Below are 20,527 nucleotides of genomic sequence, written 5' to 3'. Positions count from 1 at the left end.
GTTACCAGTTTCAGTTTTGCATTGTCAAGAGAGTCTGACTCCTTCCGGCAAAGATTTAAGTAATAAATTCAGTGAATTTAGGTTCTAGCAAAGATTTAAGTAATGCATTGTTAATTTATCAGAAATAATTTTACTTTTGGATTTTTATTTAGCTGAATATAAAGTTATAGGACAGTCATTATGCCCCCTCAGCTCTTGGAAAATATTGCCCCCTTGCCCATGGTTCTTGGCATCAGATATTGCGCATGGAAAGTCTACTGTCGGTCAAAGTGTGACTTCTCTGTGGCCAATTCAGTTTTCCCTTTATCTTGTATATCTATGTTTTTACTATACTTGTGTAAGTGTAGACTTCGCTTTATTTTATTTATTCTGCTCAGCATGTGGTATACTCTTTTGAAGTGAATCTTTGTTTTGTTTTGTTCCATCCTGAGAAGTTCTCAGCCAACTTCCTTGAAATATCACTTCCCTGACAACCCGTTAATTCTCTCCTTATGATAAAAATCTTACTGGGTGTATATTGGAGCCTTTAATGTTACTGTTTTACTTGTCTCCATTCATTTATGTTTCATCTTTTTATCTGTCTTTTCTGAATCTTGAGTGTATTTCTTGGCACAATTTCTTATTCTCTTTGGGATTGCTTTAAGGAAGAAATCTTTCCACTGAATCTTTTTAATGGTTATGTGTTTTTGTTTTCCCAATTTCATTATTTATGATGTCTAGTTTTGTTTCATATTTGTCTGTTTTTGTGTTTTAATTTATTTCCCTATATGAATATTATTCTTTTACCACATTGTATAACATAAGTATATGTCTGCTCAACTAATTTTAGGTGATTCCTTTATTTGTGTTTGATCAAGAGTATACAGGTTCAAATTATCGAGTCTGTTTTTTTGTTAATTTGGGTTTTTTATGCCTTTTTAAGGCAACACATTAAATAAGAAATGTAGCTCCCATCTTACCTTCCCAAAGTAGTGCTTTTCAGTTGTCTGCACTAGTCGCTCAAGACCCTAAGTCCTGAAGCATCTCTTTTATTTTTGTCTCTGGATTCCTGCCATCCAGCAAGTGTTTGGAGACATTCCTGACCCAGCCACCGAACCAGTGGGCTGTTGGCCATCTGTCCCATCTGGATGATTCCCCTGCCATCTCCTTCTCTTGCAGCTAGGTATCACTAAATGTTTAGACATAAATTTCTTTGTACCTTTATATGAGTACAGGACCAAAGCCCAGCAATTCCATGCAGGCAGCCTATATAATCTGGTCTTCTGCTACTCAGAGTGAGGCATTTTACACCCCACTGGTGTGGCACCTTTGCCTCCTTCAGTTTCCACATGTAAATTACAAAGTGACTATGGCTTTAGCCCTATTCATTTACCACTATGGTTTTTGTTTAGTTTCTGGTCTAAAGAGATGTTTGTCTTGTCAAGAATATAGTATCTATAATTTTATTCAGAACTGAAAATATAATTTTATGAGCTCCTAATGCCAAAATTATTGTTTTGCTATTGTTTTGAAGCATATTATTGTTTTGATCATTATCGCTCTAAGCCACACATATGACAATACGTATGTGATTTATGTACATTGCATATTTATAAAAACCATCATTCAATAGATTCAGTCCTAGTTTAAGAATCCATGCTGAATTTGATATTATTCTACTGAAGTGTTTTTTTAATCCATCGCATGGTACTAGATCAGAGATAATTCTATAGATAGGTGGCCGTTCATTGAGTCTGACTCATAAAATCAGAGGTAGAACATTCTGTACCCTAATTATTCTTATCTGCCATGGTATATAAATTCCACCAAAGAAAATACCAATTTGATGGCTTTTTATCTTTTCCCAATCCTCTTCTTGAATTAAATTGAATTTTGAAGGAAGGGAGGTAATGCCTTCCCAACAGGGACTAAACTAAAAGCGAGGTCTTTGAGCAGTGCTTTTAAGATTAGGCCTCTGGAGGAGGCCTGGGAGTGCTACAGAGACGATGAGTGTTTTAAAAGGAGGGGAGACTCCAGGCATAGTGGTGCTCACCTGTAATCCCAATACTTGAGAGACTGAGACAGGATTGCAGGTTCCAGACCAGCCTCAGAAACCTAGCGATACTCTCAGCAACCCAACAAGACACTGTTTCAAAATATAAATAAGAAGGTCTGGAAGTATAGCTCACAGATGGAGTCTCACTGGATTCAATCCCCAGTACCATCAAAAAACAAACAAACAAACAAAAAAACAAAGAAAGAAAAAACAAGGGAGAGGATCTTGACATCTAATACAAACATATTTTCTCCAGTGTTAACGTAGTTAGAAACTTTGCAAAAAATAAAGTTCAATTTTCCTCACTGCAGATAGCAATGGAGAAACTAGTTACACACACACACACACACACACACACACACACACACACACACATACACATAATTACTTAATGGTATTCATAAAGGAAATAAGATTTAAGCATTCTTGGGGAAAGAAGAAAGTTAAAAATAAATGTTCACACTTTTTCTTTACTCACCAATGATTTTGCTCATGTGGCAATATTGTTTCCACAGTTTTTTGCAGTGGATAATGGTAGGATCTTGTCCCCCAATTTTTTAGACTTTTGTCCTAAAATTTTTTTCTTGAGAATTTTTGGTTCAACCATGAATGCTTACTTTTATCATTTTCTAGAAGACTCGTCTTTCCCCTTAATTAAATTATGCATATTCCCCCATAGACAGCTTATCCTTATGATGGTTATTTTTCAGACCTTGTGTTTTCTCTTCTCTTTCAGCCCGTTGGGTACTGAAGTTAGCTGAAATGCGAAAAAGGCAGCAGTCACAAAATGAAGGCGCGCCCGCTGTGCCTCAAGCACCTGGCAACCAGAGGCCCAACAACACGTGCTGCTTCTGCTGGTGCTGCTGCTGCAGCTGCTCCTGGTATGTCCTCCTGTCTGTCCCTCACACACCTGCGCTCCATGGTGCCTGGAACGAGCATGGGTGCCAGACCTCCAGATCACAGAAACCTGATCGTGGCTTGTCTCCTCTATGCCCACTGCTGTCCTTTGCAAATAGGAATTATCAAAGGCCATTATAAAAATATATGCCGCATTTTTCTCCATACTTCTTAAAAGATAGGGGTAAAAATAAGATTATAGTTATATATTCATCTATCAATAAAGAATATTCTCCAGTGTCAGAGTGGTACAGGAAGATTAAGGCAGTGGCTGGTAGTCATAGGTAGTGTTGAATGTGGTTTCTTCATCGTGTGCTTCCTTTAGGGTGTTGGTCATTCAGTTTCATGCCTGGGTACCTGTGTGTCAGTATGATAACCCCAGCCATGAACTCTTGCCAATAAGTATACAGAGAGTAGAGGCTGAGACTCAGGACCACCGATATGAAACCTCAGAGGCTGTGCTTGGAATGAAGACCAAGTTGGTAAATTTAAAGCTCTGAAATTAGAGCTAGAAAACCATTGCTGTTTAATTATTGACAGGCTTTAGGACGTCTCTTTGTACTTTGTTTTCCTCACTGGCAAAATGATGAGATGGACAAGCTGATTCCCAAGGTCCTATGTTTTGCCAACTGTCCATGATTCACGAACCTCCTAGAACTTTCTAGTTCCAAATGACCAGCCTTCTTCTAAATGAAAAAATTGGTAGGACCCCAAGTCCCGAGATTTTGCTAGGGGAGGGATGTTAGACTTAATGTACCTTTCATTTGAACCATACCTTTTGGAGCCCTTTAAAATCCAACTTGTAGGTAGAACTTCTGGATGGACAAGGGTTGGATCTCCCCAGCCTATTTCATACCTTCCTGAAGGGCCCAGGGGGTTGAGCATTTCTTTCTGTGCATGATTTATACAGTTTTCCAACATCCACTGAGGTGGTTTTTTCTATATGATATTATATAATTGTAGCCCTAACAAGATGAAAAAGTTGTGCAGTAGCAGTGACCTTGATGTAAACAAACCCCTCAGTCTAGAAAACTCCAGGTCCAGAAAAGTGCTTGATATTATTAGTACTTGGGAAGGTTTAAGCAGTTTTTATACAGACAGAAGTTGCTTTCTGGATAATACAGTGATTCTTGGATAGGGAAAGTCACACATGATTCATTTGCTTTTATTCCTAAGCCTTAATAACTTCAGTGAAAGGAAACAGAGTTCCAGATGAGGTAAGTACTTCAGTTATTGTGTAAAAAATTGTGTAATTTTTTTTTTGGATCATTCTCTACGGAGATCATCCAGCTCTGGTCTTATGCCATGAAAGACTGTAAAGTAACTTACTATTTTGGCTCTGAACTCAGACTCACCTGTGTTCAAATCTTGTCCTCATCTGTCACTTATGCACCTTTAGTAAATTATTGAATTTCTCTGGTTCTCGGGATTCTCATCTGTCAAATATCAGTAATACAAACCTGTACCTCCTAAGGTTTTCCTAAAATTTAAATGAAATACTACTCAGAGCAAGCACACAATAGTTTTCGACACCGAATGAGCACTTGGGAAGTATTAGCTCCATGGGCACTGGGCCATTTCATATTGGAAAAATAAAATCTCCTTAAGGAGGAGCTAGTTTGAAATAATGTGACATTAAAAAAAAAGTTAGCTTGAAGCCAGGCGTGGTGGTGCACGCTTGTAATCCTAGCATTTGGGAAACTGAGGCCAGAGGATCGCGGTTCGCGGATAGCCTCAGCTACTTAGTGAGGCCCTCTGCAACTCAGTGAGACCCTGTTTGAAAATAAAGAATAAAAAATTGGGCAGGGGTGTAGCTCGGAGGTCAAATACCCCTGGGTTCCATCCCCAGACCCACACACACACACAAAAAAAAAAGTCAGCTTGATCCAGGCGTGGTAGTGCACACTAGTAATCCCAGCATTTGGGAGGCTGAGACGGGAGGATCGAAGTTCGAGGACAGCTTTGGCTACTTAGTAAGGTCCTTGGCAACTCAGTGAGACCCTATTTCAAAATAAAGAATAAAAAATAGGGCTGGAGTTGTAGCTCAGAGGTAGAATGCCCCTGGTTTCCATCCCTAGTACCGCAAAAATAAAATAAAATTAAAAATTAAAAAAGCTTGTAGATAAAACACAAAATAATCTATTTAACTTTGAATTCCATAAAAAAACATTCCAAATACATTGATAGACACTGTTAAGGATTACACTTTGTTTCTCAGTTGTTCTCTGCCATGTTCTTCTAATCAGAGATTATCTTACTTGTCAAAACTTGTTAATTTATTCAGGACTAAAACACCACCGCAAATTATTGAAGTTGTGTTGCACTAAGTAAGATGTCAAATAACTATAGGTGGGCATCAATGGTGATGTGTTTTGAAACTGCATTGCAAGGCACTTTCATCATTCTGCAAACATCACAGAGGGTTCACAACAAACCAAGAGGATTCAGGTCAGTCACTCGAAGTGCTCTTTTGATGGAATCAAGAGACTTGATAAACCTGAGATGGATGAGGTTGGTGCCAGCCCAATATAGCAGGCTCTCTTACTTACGGTCAATGTCTTCTTGATAATAATAATGATAAAAAGTTCAGTAACAAAAAGGCATAAACCAGTAATGTCATCACTTATTATCAAATATTTAGTACTATGTAATTGTGTACACTGTATACTGGGTGGCACAGTGGGTTTGTCTACACCAGCATCACCACCGACACATGAATAAAGGGATGCCCAACTTTATAATGGCCATGATGGCACTAGGTAATTGGAATATTTCAGCTTTGTTATAATCTTGTGGAAACGCTGAAATGGAAACATTATTATGTAGTGCATAAATGTATTTAGTGAGACCTACTTTTCTTGTCCCACAGACCTTTAGTGAGACTTCTGTAATTCTTAAAAAAAAGCTCAAATAATTAACATAGGTTCTGATTAGCTCATGAGTATCAAACTGTCACAAGATGAAGATAGCTTTTAGAAGTTGCATCAACTTTCCACTGTTAGGGCGATACACAGTTTGAATTCCCGAACATGCAGTGCATTGCCTGCATACCCGTTAGCCCTCGGTAAGGCTGGGAATTCCATCTGCTAGAAAAGGGTCACGGATGCCTGAGCTAAGGCCCTGAAAGGTACATTTAGAAGTCCTTCTATGTAAGACAAATGGCAGGTAATTTCCAGTATAAACAACTTATTTTTAAAAAACAAATGAAAGTTAAATTGCCTTGATTATAATTATGACCGGGGTTTCCAACTGCAAATTTAAATTCCCATGTATACATGCATTTGAAAATATCATTATTTTTATACTTAGAGGATAAGTAATTTTAAGAAAGAAAATTGCAAAGGCTTTTCGGAGTGAAATAGAAAAGAAAGAAATGTTCTTCGGATTTTGCAGGCTAGGTCAAAGGAGCAGAACAAAAAGAAATAGGAAAAAATGTAATTTAGGGACTAAAAAAAGTTAGAAATCAAAATATGAAACAGCGCTGTCACTTGTGAATAGGAGCAGTGTCATGTGGGTGATTTTACTTCCTTTTAAGGAAATAGAGTGCAAGGAAAGTAAATTTCTATATCTAGCAATAAATATAAATACCTCACTCCAGCATGGGCTTTTTAAGCAACTTAATATTTTCCTCAAATTTGCATTTTTTATTTATAATTCATTGTCAGCTCATCTCTTACTGTATAACTTATTCCTATCTTTATAAAACCACCACTATGTTTTATTTGGGGGGGATACAGAGAGCATACGTAACTGCTGGATATTTGCACAGTGCTCTTTAAAATCTAAACAGTTTGGACATACTTCATAAGGACTGCTCAGCTGATCTATTCTCCAGCCTGTCAAAGGACCGCTTCCTTTCCCAAATCATTTCTTCTCCCATCTCCTCATAGACCTCCAATTTAAGAAGAGAAGACAAGAGGATGAGGTTTAGACCATTTAGTGCTCTTCCATCAGTGACTGATAGGTGCCTGAAACTCACCCAAAAAATGTAGGATCTATGCATATCTTCAGACCTTTTGTACATGTCTCATCTCAGAGATGAGTCGGACCAAGTGATCAGATTGTTTTTTCCAGACCATTTGTCTACAGGTTCAGGGCTGAGGCTGGCAAATAAAACTTCCCTTTCTAGTAGTAGCCTTCTTCCCTGTTCTTAAAAAGAAAAAAAAAAAAAAGAAAGAAAGAAAAGAAAAGAAACCTTAGAAAGATGGTCTGGTCCTCCTTGCAAACTGTTAGGATACCATCAATAGTGAGATTATTCAGATATTTGGTCCTGACATAACACCCGTCAAAGTGCATCGCAGACTTAGAAACCCTTATGTTCTCAAGAAATGCTGCACTGAAAAGAAGATTAGAAAGCAGAGCTTTCAGCCAGGTGTGGTGCTGCACTCTTGTAATCTCAGCATTCAGGAGGCTGACACCAGAGGATCGTGGTTTGTGGACAGCCTCAGCCACTTAGTGAGACTCTTTGCAATTTAGTAAGACCCTGTATCAAAATAAAGAATAAAAAATAGGGCAGGGGTATAGCTCACAGGTCGAATGCCCCTGGGTTCTATCTCCAGATCCATACACACACACAAAAAAGAAAGTAAAGCTTTCAAAATTGATTTTGAACCAAGCATGATGGTACAGGGCTGTAATCCCAGTACTTGGGAAGCTAAGGCAGGATGATTGCAGGTTTGAGATCAGCCTGTGCAACTTAGACTCTCAGCAACCTAATGAGATCCTGTATTTAAATAAATTAAATAAATCAATAAATAAAAACCTGGGGGTGAACTTGGAGATAGAATTCCCTACGGTTCAGTCCTTAGCACTTTCTCAATAGAATGTTTTGAGCTAAAAGCTAAGGTCTAATTTTCCCTACAAACCCTCTTATAACATGACCAGGTTATTTTTCCAAATGAAATCTTTAGATGCTAATTGTGTGTGTGTGTGTGTGTGTGTGTGTGTGTGTGTGTGTGTGTGTGTTTGTGCACCACTGGGAATTGAACCCAGAGGGCATTCTACCTTGGAGCTACAACCCCAGCTCTACTTTTTCTTTCTTTTCATTTTGAAAGATGGTCTCACTAAGCTGTGGAGGCTCCCTAAATTGCTGAGTTTGGTCATCATCCTGAAATCCTCCTGTCTCAGCATCCAAGTATTGAGATTTCAGTCCTGAAGTTGGGTCTCTCTGTGCTTAGTATTAAAAAAGAGAACTCTGGGGACCTCCACTACCATCCCTGCCATGTGTTCCTACGGTCTCTTCTTGGATATGAGCAGTAATGCAGTGAAGGCTGTGGAGAATAGAGGACCAAAGGGTTCCTGGCCCTAGCCTTGGGCACCCCTTTGCAGTTTTCAATGGCATAGCTTTGTTTTCAGTTGTTATTTTCAAACAAAAGTTTATATCTAGGTGTCCCCCTTTTCCATCATTGTGACCAAAATGCCTGACATGAACAACTTAGAGAAGGAAGGTATGTTTGGGCTCATGGTTTCAGAGGTCTAGTCCACACTGGATGACTCCAAGGCAGACAGCATGGCGGCATGGATTGTAGCAATGAACAGCAGTTAATTTCCTGGGAGCAGGAAAGCAGACAGCGCCCTGGAAGCTACCAGGGACAAAGATAGTCCCAAAAGCCACATCCCCAGACTCATCTTCTCTAGCCTTGCTTGTGTATATAACTTACCACCCAGTAAATTCATTTGAGTTATTAATCCTTCCGTGGACTTATTCATTGATGAGAATAGGGCCCTGGTTCTGATTTTTGTATTGCCAATACATGAGACATTCCAGTAGGCATTCTATATTCCAACCACAACATTTTCCTTCATATTACACCTAGATATAAGATTATTTGTGTCTGAAAAAAAAGGAATGTCCACACTAAAAACAGTGTTTGGAAAATACTGTATCTAACTTCGCAGATCAGGAAGCCAATGACCTGCCTACATTGTGAGATTCATTAGTGACAGAGGTAGAATAGATATGCATGCTTCTTAATATCCAGCCCCTTGATGGGTCCACTTTAATATGATTCTCCCGAGCTTCTCATTCCTAGGCTCAAAGTGAATCATTTCCAAATACAACCTTCCCAGGTAAATTCACGATCTCATGTATGATGGGGCATCACCCACAAGATTTGGCATATGGCACTCTTCTCAGATTGGTCACAGTATAAATTTATTAAGTCAATTACTTCCTTGAAAGTAAAAATAGCTTCCTTTTGGACACCTTAGTTCCCAATATCCCCAGACAGTGGGGCAGATCTCACTAGGTAAATGTTAAGAATTCATGAAGGTGCTTTTGCTTGCCCCCAACCTCCATTTATAACAAGGACCGCAGTCTCTGTAGTTGAAAACAGGGCCGAATAATGTCTTATTTTATCCTTGGATGCTGTCACACTTTAGCTCTCTGTCAATGGAAATACTAAGATGCATGCTTTAAAAGTCAAAGGATATTTTTTGAAAAGAAAAACAAAATATCCATGCCTGCACCATGGTGAAGAAACCACTCCCTGGAAATAAAACTGCCCATCCAAGCAGATTGATTCATCTGAGGCACCAGTGAATAATAGTCTTCTCTGTACCTATCGTCCCCAGAAAGCCAAGTCAGCCCTAATGGGAGCTTAAGGTATTTCAAAGGAATAATTTATACTGCACAGGATTTCCAGAGAATGTGTAACAAGATCATCATAAATATAACTTGTAATGAATTCTACAGTTTCAAAACTCCCATCTCACCATAGCACAGTTTCCATCAATTATATATATACATTATATAATACAAAGACATCCACCAAATTGAGCCCAGCCTTTACAGGCCAAATATACAGCAGAAAAATGTGAACATTAGCACTATGTAAGTTCTAAGATCATTTGTTCATTAGATGATTTGATAATTTACAGAGTGTCCATTGTTGGGAGCACTGTTGTGGTTCCTCAGCCTTTATCAGATTCTCTCTGAGTCTACAGTGGTGGCAAACAAAGTCTCATGAAGCATTTGAATCCAGATATGGGTACTTGGTATTATTCCAAGATCACCCTCAAAAACAGTGTAATATTAAAGCTGTTTCCACCCAGGATGTGTTACATGTGGTCAGAGTTCTAGCAATTGGAAAGCTGCCCAAATTAGAACTGAATTGACCCTTTTCCATCAATGGTATACTTTTAGGTACTCTTTTTAACTCTGCATTTACTTAAAAATTTATATTTTCTGGTATCAAATTGCTGTATTCAGGCTATCAATGGAAATATGGATAGGAAAGAAGTAAAATAATAGACGAAAATGTTATGGCTGGTCTTAGAGTCATGATGGTGCATTTGGGAACAGGTTCTACAGGGAGATGGGGGTGGGGCCCCCTGGCCCCAGATACCCCTGCCAGCTTCCAGTCCTTGTAAGTGCAGACCCAGGGAGGATCTCTGGAATCACTGCAAGGCTGACTCACAGTGTGTGGCAGAATGGTGAGAAACATCTGTCTGGGTGGCCATGAGTTCAGGGATAGCCTCAGCAAGAGCCATGTACAGCCACAGTCCCACCTCCTCTGCCCTGGGCTAGCTGAATACATCGAGGGCCAGAGTTTGACTCAATACTCTCTTTGTCATTTTTTGAGATCAGATCAGTGATTCTCCTTCTGTTCTAATCCTGCTTTTCTTTTTCGGGTTTATACCTTCAGTTAAACTATCTGATATAAATTTGGTAATTGAATTCACCAGAGTTCGTACTAATCAATTGCCACTGGGTATTCTCATAGCCATGTACTAAGATTTCATTATTTCAAAAAGCCAAAAAATCATTCAGGCTTATCATACATCATTTTACATCTTATATGTGTTTTATGAGCATTTGTTGAGTGGATGATTGGACTTTCCAGTTGAGATGACTTTATAAAATATAAAAATATGTGTCACAGAAATTCTTCTGAAAAATCACAGGTACATTCTCCCCAGCCTTGGTTCAGCTGTGTGGCAGCTGATGCTCACTAGGGCAGTAGCAGTGTTTTGCTTATACACACTTTGCTTCACCCTTTTGTGTGTATGGTAGTAATAGTATTCACTGAACTGATAACAGTCATTTTTAGTAAAAAGGGCAAGACTTTGGGAAGAAAGCACTAAAATCTTTCCAGTATTGCTGGGATATAAAGTCAAGAAGAACAAAATTGAAGACTAAGGAGATGGGAAATAACAAATAGCAAACTGTCTTATATAGTGTTCAGAGAGTTTACGACCTTATATTTTTTTGGAGATGGGAAATGATTAAAAATAAGTAAGGAGGGAGAGGACAAAGCCTAGTTTATATTGCAAGTGTATTTCTTGGAAGGGAATGTAAAGTATTAGGAAGGACAAGACAAAACATAGGTGATAATTGGGAGTCTTGCAATAGTCTCAAAGAGTATGTTTGTTAGCTTTTTGTCATTGTGACCAAATTTCCTAAAAAAAACAACTTACAGGAGAAAAAGACTTATTTTGACTAATAGCTTCAGAGATTCCATTTCATGGTCAACTGGCTCTATCACTTTGGATCTGAGGAATGGTGGGAGGGTGTGACAAAGCCAGCTGCTATTTCATGGTCAGGATCAGAGAAAGAAGGTGGTGCTGGGGAAATGGGATGGGTCTAGGGGTACATCCCACCTCCAAAGATCCACTCCCTCCAAATAGGTTCTACCTCCACCCACCCAATATTCCACTCAGGTATGAATTCTTTAATGGGTTTATCAACAGATGAGAAGAGAGTCTTCATTTTCTTTTTTTTAATTTATTTTTATTTTTATTTATTTATTTATTGGTGCACTGTATTCATACATCATAGTGGGATACAAACTTTTGTAGACATACATGCACACATCGCCCAGTCAGCCCCCACCCGATCGCCACCCAATTCTCTCCCCATCTCTCCCTCCCATGCTTGGCTTAGTGGTTGACATCTAGTATTACAGCAATTTATCCAAAATTAAAAATGATAATCTCACATAACAGTTTCATTTGTCTGATACCAAACTTTTGATGACTTAAAGATAACATTTCAATATTTCTTTTTACTTTCTTTCTTACCAGAGAATATTTTTTTCTATTTTTTTAGGTGAAACTATCATATATTTATATATTTATTTTTCAGAAAAAAAAATCTATCCTAATATGGAAAATGGACTCTAGATACCGAAAATGATCTTGAAAAAGAACAAAGCTAGAAGATATATATTTTCTGATTTCAAACCATATAAAGCTACAATAATTGAAACAGTGTAGTACTATTCTAAAGGCAGATATATAAACCATTGGAGTTAAATAAAAGCCTAGAGCTAAATTCTTCCCTATATTGTCAAGTTATTTTTGACAAGGTTTCCACGAACATTTGGTGGGGAAAATAATAATCTTTTAACTAAATATTGTTGAAACATAATAATTACATGGAAAAGAATAAAGTTGGACCCTTACCTAATCCCATATACAAATATTAACTCAAAATAGATAAAAAGACCTAAATATAAATCTTAAGACTATGAACTTTTAGGAGAAAATCTGGGTCATAAAACCTCACAACATTGAAATTGGCAGTGATTTCATGGATATTATTTCAATGGCACAGGCAACAGAAGAGTATACAAACTCCCTAAAAAATAGAAAAAAATATTGTATATCCAAAGACAATGTAAACAGAGTTAAAAGTTACTAATAGAATTGGATAAAATATTTCCAAATGCTATATCTGAGGGTATATTAATATTCCAACTAGAAATCCTAAAAATTAACAACAATAAAGGCAAACAATACAACTTAGAGATAGGTAAAAGACTAACATAAATAATGAGTCTCCACAGATAACCAATCTTAGTTGTCTGTTGGATGGAAACTCTTGTTTCTCTGGTTCTGGTGAGTGTTACCTATTTCTTCTTTGTAGTTAATCTCTTTGAGTATTTTCTCTAGCGCTGGTTTTGAAGACATAAATTCCTTCAGTTTCTGTTTGTCATGGAAGCTTCTTATTTCTCCATCTAATTTGATAGAAAGTTTTGCTGGGTAGGAAATTTTTGGCTGGAAGTTGTTTTCTTTCAGAGTTTGGAATATGTTACTCCAAGCCCTTCTGGCTCTCATGATTTGGTTTGGGAAGTCTGGAGTGATTCTAATTGGTTTGCCTCTGAATGTCACTTGGCCCTTTGTTTTTGTTGCCTTTAAGATTCTCTGCTTGGCTTCCACATTGGTCATTTTGACAATTATGTGGCGTGGGGATCCTCTTCTCCGATCCTGTCTAAAGGGAGTTCTATAAGTTTCTTGGACCTGTGTATCAACCTCTTGCTCTATGTTTGGAAAATTTTCTGCTCTTACTTCCTTGAAGAGATTGTTGATCCCTTTGGTTTCACTTTCTTTTCCCTCCTCTATTCCAATTATTCTTAGGTTAGCTCTCTTAAAATGGGCCCATATTTCTTCAATGTCAGATTCCTGCTCTCGGATATTTTTTCCTAGATTAGAAACTATGCGTTCATTTTTGGAATGATCATCTTCTAAGAGCGAGATTCTGTTCTCCATGTGGTCTAATCGGTTGTTTGTGCTTTGAATTGAGGCCTTTACTTCATTAATTGCATCCTTTATCTCTTTTTGGCTCTCTCTGAGTTCTTTTCAAAGCACCTCTATTATTTCTACAGTTATTTTCCTCATTTGATCTTCTAGAAATCTCTGATTTTCTGTTTTATCGGGTTCTGATGTTGTGGGGTTGTGGGCATTCATTGCTCCAGTATTATTCCTCTTTCCCATGATTTCGGAAGTTTGTGCCTTCTCTGGGTTCTTCCCTTGGGTCACTATGACTTCACTTAAGGTGTTCTGGATCTCGAGTCTGTAGTATCTCAGACCCCACTACTCCTTTACTGGGTTGTATCACAGAGTCTCCGACCCAGAGATTCAATAGAGGCTGCTTTAGACTGTGGGGGGTGCCAGATTGCAAGTTCTCCTATGGTGTGATATCTCTGCCACTGCCCCTCCCCCACTGGGTCAAGTCCCAGGGAGTACAGTACTGGGATTTCTCCTCTGTGGCCCGTAATTTGACTCACTGTTCTTGAGTACACAGATGTAGCTGTACTGGATTCGGTGAATTCTCTGCTGCTGCCACCGTTGGCAATATGGCGCCACTGCTACACCCTCTGCCGTGAGGCTGGTGTATTTCTTCTTGGTTTTGATTTCCACTCTGAATCCCTGCAGCGTGTGCTGAGCTCAGCCACTGGGAGCTTTAGATTTTACCTGCGGCGAGAAATCCCGCCTGGCTGTTCCGCAGCGGCTCACCTCGGCTTGCTGTAGCCGTCCAGTGAAGTCACCGCTGCCGCCGGCAGTATGGCGCTGCTGCCGCGTCCTCGGGTGTGAGGCCGGTGTATCTCCTCTGTGGCTCTGAGCTCTGTTCTCAGTCTGCTTTCTCTCTGGAGCCTGGTGATTTTTTTTGTTTCTCTGGTGATGGTGTTTTCTGGCTATGAAAGGCGCTGATTTTGTGGTAATGGAGATTAGTTGTTAGCGTGGCTCTTAAGCCCCGCTTTTCTCGGTCGCCATCTTCCCGGAAGTCCCTCATTTTCTTTTCACTTCCCCAAAGTCTCATTTCTGAACATCCCTTCATGGGGCACTAAGCCCATGAGCCTTTGGGGGACATTCCAGACCCAAACCACAGCAGTGAGTGATGTCAGGGACTCAAAATGAAGAAGCAATGAATATAAAGGAAGGCATCACACATCCAAGGGCGCATTAAACAATGCTGCCAAGCATTAGTGATGGATGAGAAAGAGGAGAGAAGGACAGCTCCATCCTATTCTTTGCAGTGGCCGGCTGGATGTCTGTTCATCAATGAAAGAATAAAAAGTTGATGGGACCAAAGGTAAGATGATGCGTTCAGCTTGTTATGTTTAAGGTTCCCAAAAGTGAGTTCTATCAATGAATCTGAGTCAACATTCAATATGACCACCTGGGAGTTGTTGGTGTGGATTATTCAGGGGAGAAGACTGATGGCTCAGTAAAATGCACCAGTGTGAAGAGCTCTGAGCTACAGACTGAAAACTCAGGATAGACCAACAGTGGGAGGGTAGAGGGCCTGGAGGACCTGCCTACCCACAGTGCAGAGAAGAGAAGGTCTGAGAGGTCTCACAGAAAACACTGCACTGGGACATTTCCTAAACCACAAGAGTGGGGGGTTTCCCAAGAAGGGAGTGAGTGTGGCTGCAGATATCCCAGGGAAGTTCAGTCTGACAAGGATCATAGAGTATTGTGTGATCTGGAAACCCGAGAGGTCATTGCTGAGCTCTGAGAACAGAGCTTCCCCTCGAGGTGCATTTGGAGCGAGAAAGGCTGCTAAGAGAGGAGACAGTGAGCCTCTCTTTAAAGACCTGCGATACCATAATCCTTACGGGTAAAGATCTTCTCTTTCTAACTTAAAGCAAATTATTTAACTTTTATGAAATTCAGCCTTTCAAAATCCAGGACAAATTGAGTAGCTATTTGGATAACATGTAAGAATTTCATTATCCTCCCTGGAACACAAAAATGAGATTATAACTGTTTCTCTACCACTTCCTTTCCTACCTGTAGAGTACCATCGCCATGCTACATCTGGCAGAAATAAATATCAATTATTTATTTTTGTCCCTCTTATTCAGACTCATCATATCTTTTGTGCCTAGCCTACTTACTTTTATGGTTGTGGAATGGCAGATTTATTATAATCTGTCTGCTATTTTAGAACATTTTTCAAGAATTTTGTATTCTCTTTTCTAGAAAAGATAATAAAATCCATTTTATTATATGACAGTTCTGAGTTGGGTGTAATAAAGATTATAATTTCCAATTCTATAACACTGATAGTTTGTTTCAGACACCAATATGCCACATGTTAATGCATATCACACTTACTGGAAGATCCAGTATACCACATATTATGGCTTATCACATGCACCAGAGGATCCTTTTCTGAGAAAAAAGTATATTTTACCACTGCTGTATTCTGCACTCAGATTATTTAACAGTACAGAAACATTTCAATCAACTAATCCCATAAGTAATAATGAAATAACAGCTCTATGTGTTCCATTCAAAATAGAGGTATTCTTGCCATATTTAATGATTGCACATGAGTTCTCATAGCATGTGTTCTTCAAATAAAGCCTGCTTAAAGAGGTGAAAAAAGATAAGAGAACTTCCATAGGGACACTAGACAGATCTGGGTATGTCCCAGTTTCATGACATGTAACCATGCCTTTGGCAAGATACTTAATCTTCATGAGCTTCAGTTTTTCATTGATAAGATGTGACTAATAGCATGTATAAATCACTTAGTTTATAGGCTTCCTGAATTATCCTTTATTAGCAGATATTATTTTTAACCTCCTTATAACTCTTGAGCTCAAAGGAAGTGACCAGACAGGATAGGTGTTGACCATCCTGTGCTTTCCAGTGTCCTACTTATGTGGCATCTGTTCATGTAAGAGCCATTGTTTCTGTCTTCTGTACCACTATGCCCCTTCTCCACAGGTCACACACTACCTGCCACATTCCCAGAGCAGGTACCACATGGCCATAGAATGCTCTGAGGTCCATATTCTGTAGTTAAGATTCCACACAGATAAGACAGTTGCCATCAATTGTATTTGTATCCAAGGGTGCCCCTGACCTCTACCCCACACAAAGCCATATGCCCAGTAACCAGGGATGGAGGGCAGTGGATAAGTGACCCTGCCAGCTACCAGATTATTTTTGAATATCGACTGCTAGAGGTATAACTGTTTCATTTCATTTTTTATGATAGGAACATAAGTTAACTAAAATCAGAAGCTTGACAAAGGTGTTTAAAGTCTCAATCACATGTGGCTTTATTAATAATGTTTATTGACTAAGCAAAAGTCCATGTGGCTGTTCTACATCCCACATACTTACTTTTTCAGCATAAGTATCCATTACTTTAATTGCAAATTATGGATAAAATTACAGCAAGTTGAAGGAACAGCTTAAAATAAGATTTTATTCTGCCTGAGAACTAAATTAGAATATTCTGGTTAGTGGTGTATATTGCATAAAGTTTATATGTTTAGCCTTGTAATTCTCTAAATCTTAAGAAAAATAAAGACAACCTTATTTATGTTAAATAAGAAAGTCTGGTTGACTAACAATGTAAACTTACAGAGCATTTCCATTTTAACCATGTAATTCGTGTTGGATGCAGTTGGCATTCTAAATTAATGTGCTAATTAGTGAAGCTAAAAGTTCATGGCTTGAATTCTGAAATAAACACTTAATACAAGTAAATATGAAAGTTTTGAGACCCAGCTTTTGTAGCAGATGCATGCATAGAGAGAAAACCAGTAGCAAAGAGAGAGAACGAATCAGAAATGGAAGAAATTTGTCTATAGAGTTTTCATGGGTTGAAAGAAGAAACCGGTGTTTATGAACAATTCAAACTGGAAGTGAAACAATGTAGAGAAACCACTGTTAGGTGGCTCTTTTAAAACATTTTTAAATAGAAAATATTTTTTCTCATTGGTGGTTAAAAACCCTTTCTAATTAATTTGTTCTAATATTGTATGACCTAAGTTCCATATTCTCCAGCATGAGGCAGTAGAGTGTAAAACAACTTATTATTGGAAACCATAATGACAATGTTAATTAGATTTTGCCTGCCTGATTTTAAGACTAACGTTTTCCCGAATCAATTTACTTTGGGCCAGGGAATATTCAGAACATTTTTTAAATACCACAAAGAAAAAATGGTTCCAGTTATGCACACCTTCCAGGATTAAATTTATCCCTTTTGAGTTTAATTACTACATTCATGGAATGTAGTATTGGTATGACTATTTTCAAATTTCTTAGGAAGACATAATTATCAAAACTCCTTATGTGTAAGAATAAGACTTTATTTCCTCCAATATGGGAAATTACTCCCAGAAACATTTCTGGTTATCCTTTATTCTGACTTTTATTTTATAGAGGTAACACAGCCATCTAGTGGAAAGATTTTTAATAGCTGATTTTTTTACTTGGGAGGTTTAAGTAAATGAAACAGATATACTGAAGCCAAATGAAATACTTATTTTATGACATAGGACACATGACTTTAAATTACAGGAGTTCTAATGGGGACAATATGGGTTTTTTTAACATTGCATTAACACTGTTAGAATTATACATTTGGTGGCTTAACATTTTCAGATGCAAATTTCTAACTATGGTATCCATCCCCAAATACCCCCACTTCAAACCAAGTTCTGTGATAAAACTATAGACATGAAGGAGATGAGGTTCAAGTTGCTGAGACTAGCCTTGAACCTATGGTCCTCCAGCTCAGACTTCCAAGAACTAGAATTACATCAAGTTTTTGTATCTTGCTTTGCATCCTTGTAGAAGAGCTCACTATCATCATCACCATTAAGAATGAAGACAACAAAACATGGAAAGTTAAAATCACCATAAAGGAAATATATTCTACATAAGGAGTCTACTTCATAGTTTTGGTCTATTTCATAATATACTTCACTATTCCAGGCACTAGCTTGTTCTTAGAAACTCCTCATTTGTCCTTTCTCTTCTCCATTGAATCATGCTTTCTTAAACTCCCAGCCTTTACAAGAGTTTCTCACCTCTCAGACTGCAATCTCCTTTATTCAGGTCTCCAGTTATCAGACGTTTTCAACCCACCTTAACCATTTTCTCTTTTGCAAAGCTTTTCTCAATGTCATTTTGCAAAAGTATGTGTGTAAGTCAGCATTCTCACCACTACGACCCTAGACACCTGACAACCACAACTTAGAGGAAGATTTATTTACTCGTGGATCTGGAGATTCTCAGTCCACGGTAGACTGCCTTCCAAGCTTGAACCGGGGTAAAGGTCCTCGAGGCATCATGGCAAAGAGCAGAGAGGTGGATAAAGCTTGTCCATGGTGGCAGGATAGAAAGAAGAACAGGAGCTGCAGCAGCCTGCCCTGGAAACACCATCTTAGGTCATGCTCCCCACAACCAGTCCTGCCTCCAACATGGCTGCCTCATCTACCACTTGAGATCTGGGGCACTTTCTAAATCTAAACTGTAATGTATAGATACCATATCAGTGCCTTGGATGTGCCATATGCACAATAGAGTTTAGTTCTTGATAGTATGCTATGTTATATTTATTTACTGGTCTGAGCTTAGTAGCACAGCCTTTGTCTTATGCATCTTGAATTACCATCTCAGACAATGCCCACACATTAAGTTTTTCATACATATTTGTAACTTATTATTAACAACTGAATAAAGCTGTAGTATTTTATTATGAATATTTTGAATGATGAAAATTAAAAAATAATCTACCAATCCTTTTTCAGTACTGATGGATGTTGATTTCATTTTTGCCATGTGAAATTCAAAGTAGAATTGATTACATTGAAAGAAAATATTGATATCATAATGTGAGAGCATTAAAATATTAATAGCTGTCTGATTTTACAATCAGCAGTGATTTTTTCTTGGTGCCTTGGTGTCACAATGTGTTAAATTTGAGCATCTTATTGATTCTTGGGTTGAATTTTTGTTTCAGTATGTGTGGTTTGGTGATCATTCTCTATCCCAGAGTTACCATGGCTACTGCAAGTTTTCTGTCTTATTTGCAACCATTTCAAAGGTTCTTCTTGAAAATCAATTGTCTTTCTTAAAATAGTAGACCATCTTCCCAAATACAACATACACACATCCCTGGTGACAAATCAGCAGAAAAGCTCTGTAACTGACAGCAGATAATGTTCTTCCCTTTCTGCTATCCTAACCACCTATAAACCAACAGCCCACCCATAAACAGAGCACAGATTCCCATTTTCTGAAATATTGCCAAATTCTCTCTCAAAATCAACATTCTAGAACATCTCTAATGGGGACTTAAGTGATTGTTTTAGTATATTCAGCCTCGGTTGTTGGCATTTTTCTTTCATGAAGAATTTAAGCTTAGATGAAGCCTCCCATGGTGAGGACTGCAAATGCATTTTGCTCTCTTGGTTGGTTTGTTTAAAAAATAGAAATTTTGGTTAAAATGTTGCAAGTAAAAACAATACTTCAGAAAGTGTGAACCCTGATAATTTTTAAATTTGGTGTTTTCCTCTTAGACCTTTTTCAAGCACAGATAATATGTTGATGATGATTTAGAACAAAAATTTCAATAATTCATTACCTTCAAAATACTGTTTCCTGACAGCAGGACCAAGTGAAATTGGGAACAGAAGTATCTGAACAGGGAAACAGCCCAATATCAATTCCTTGTTTATTGTTCTCTTTTTCTCTTCATCTTAAAATGTTTTTTTTCAGTGGTTCTTGATCATTAAAACTTTGAAACTCATTTCTAAGAATATTACTGAAGGATAGCTGATTAACAGGATAAGTTGTCTGTTGCTAAAATTTAATTTCTTTGTACAGGGTAAGATTGAGTCTAATATTAGATCAAGAGATGGCACACACAGTGAACAGTCAAACATTTATTGAATGTCTGTTATATGTGGTTTGAGTACAAATGTGTGTCCATATTTTACCATCTGTAGAAATGAAAGATCTAAACACAACCCAATATTTCATAATTATCATTCTAATATGGTAGCATTTGAGATGTTTGTAAACATCACAGTAACAGATATAAGAGCCAGAATTCAT

The 20,527-nt window shown here is 38.1% G+C and overlaps 1 protein-coding gene across 1 annotated transcript in view; it reads left to right on the top strand.

The window, feature by feature from the left end:
- Nucleotides 1-2,797: 2,797 nt before the first annotated feature.
- The window catches only part of RGS17 (regulator of G protein signaling 17), a gene marked incomplete at both ends in the record, with an annotated part of 33,175 nt that continues 15,445 nt past the window's right edge, over nt 2,798-20,527 (top strand). The window contains one exon of the mRNA XM_080700310.1: nt 2,798-2,916. Within this exon, the coding sequence (XP_080556436.1) occupies nt 2,798-2,916 (119 nt within the window). The remainder of the gene's footprint in view (nt 2,917-20,527) is intronic.

The sequence above is a fragment of the Muscardinus avellanarius genome (genome assembly GCF_963383645.1).
Source record: "Muscardinus avellanarius genome assembly, chromosome: 8".
In the NCBI taxonomy this organism is placed as follows: Eukaryota; Metazoa; Chordata; class Mammalia; order Rodentia; family Gliridae; genus Muscardinus; species Muscardinus avellanarius.
Note: the sequence above shows the minus strand (reverse complement) of the source record. Positions and strands in the feature narration are given on the sequence as shown.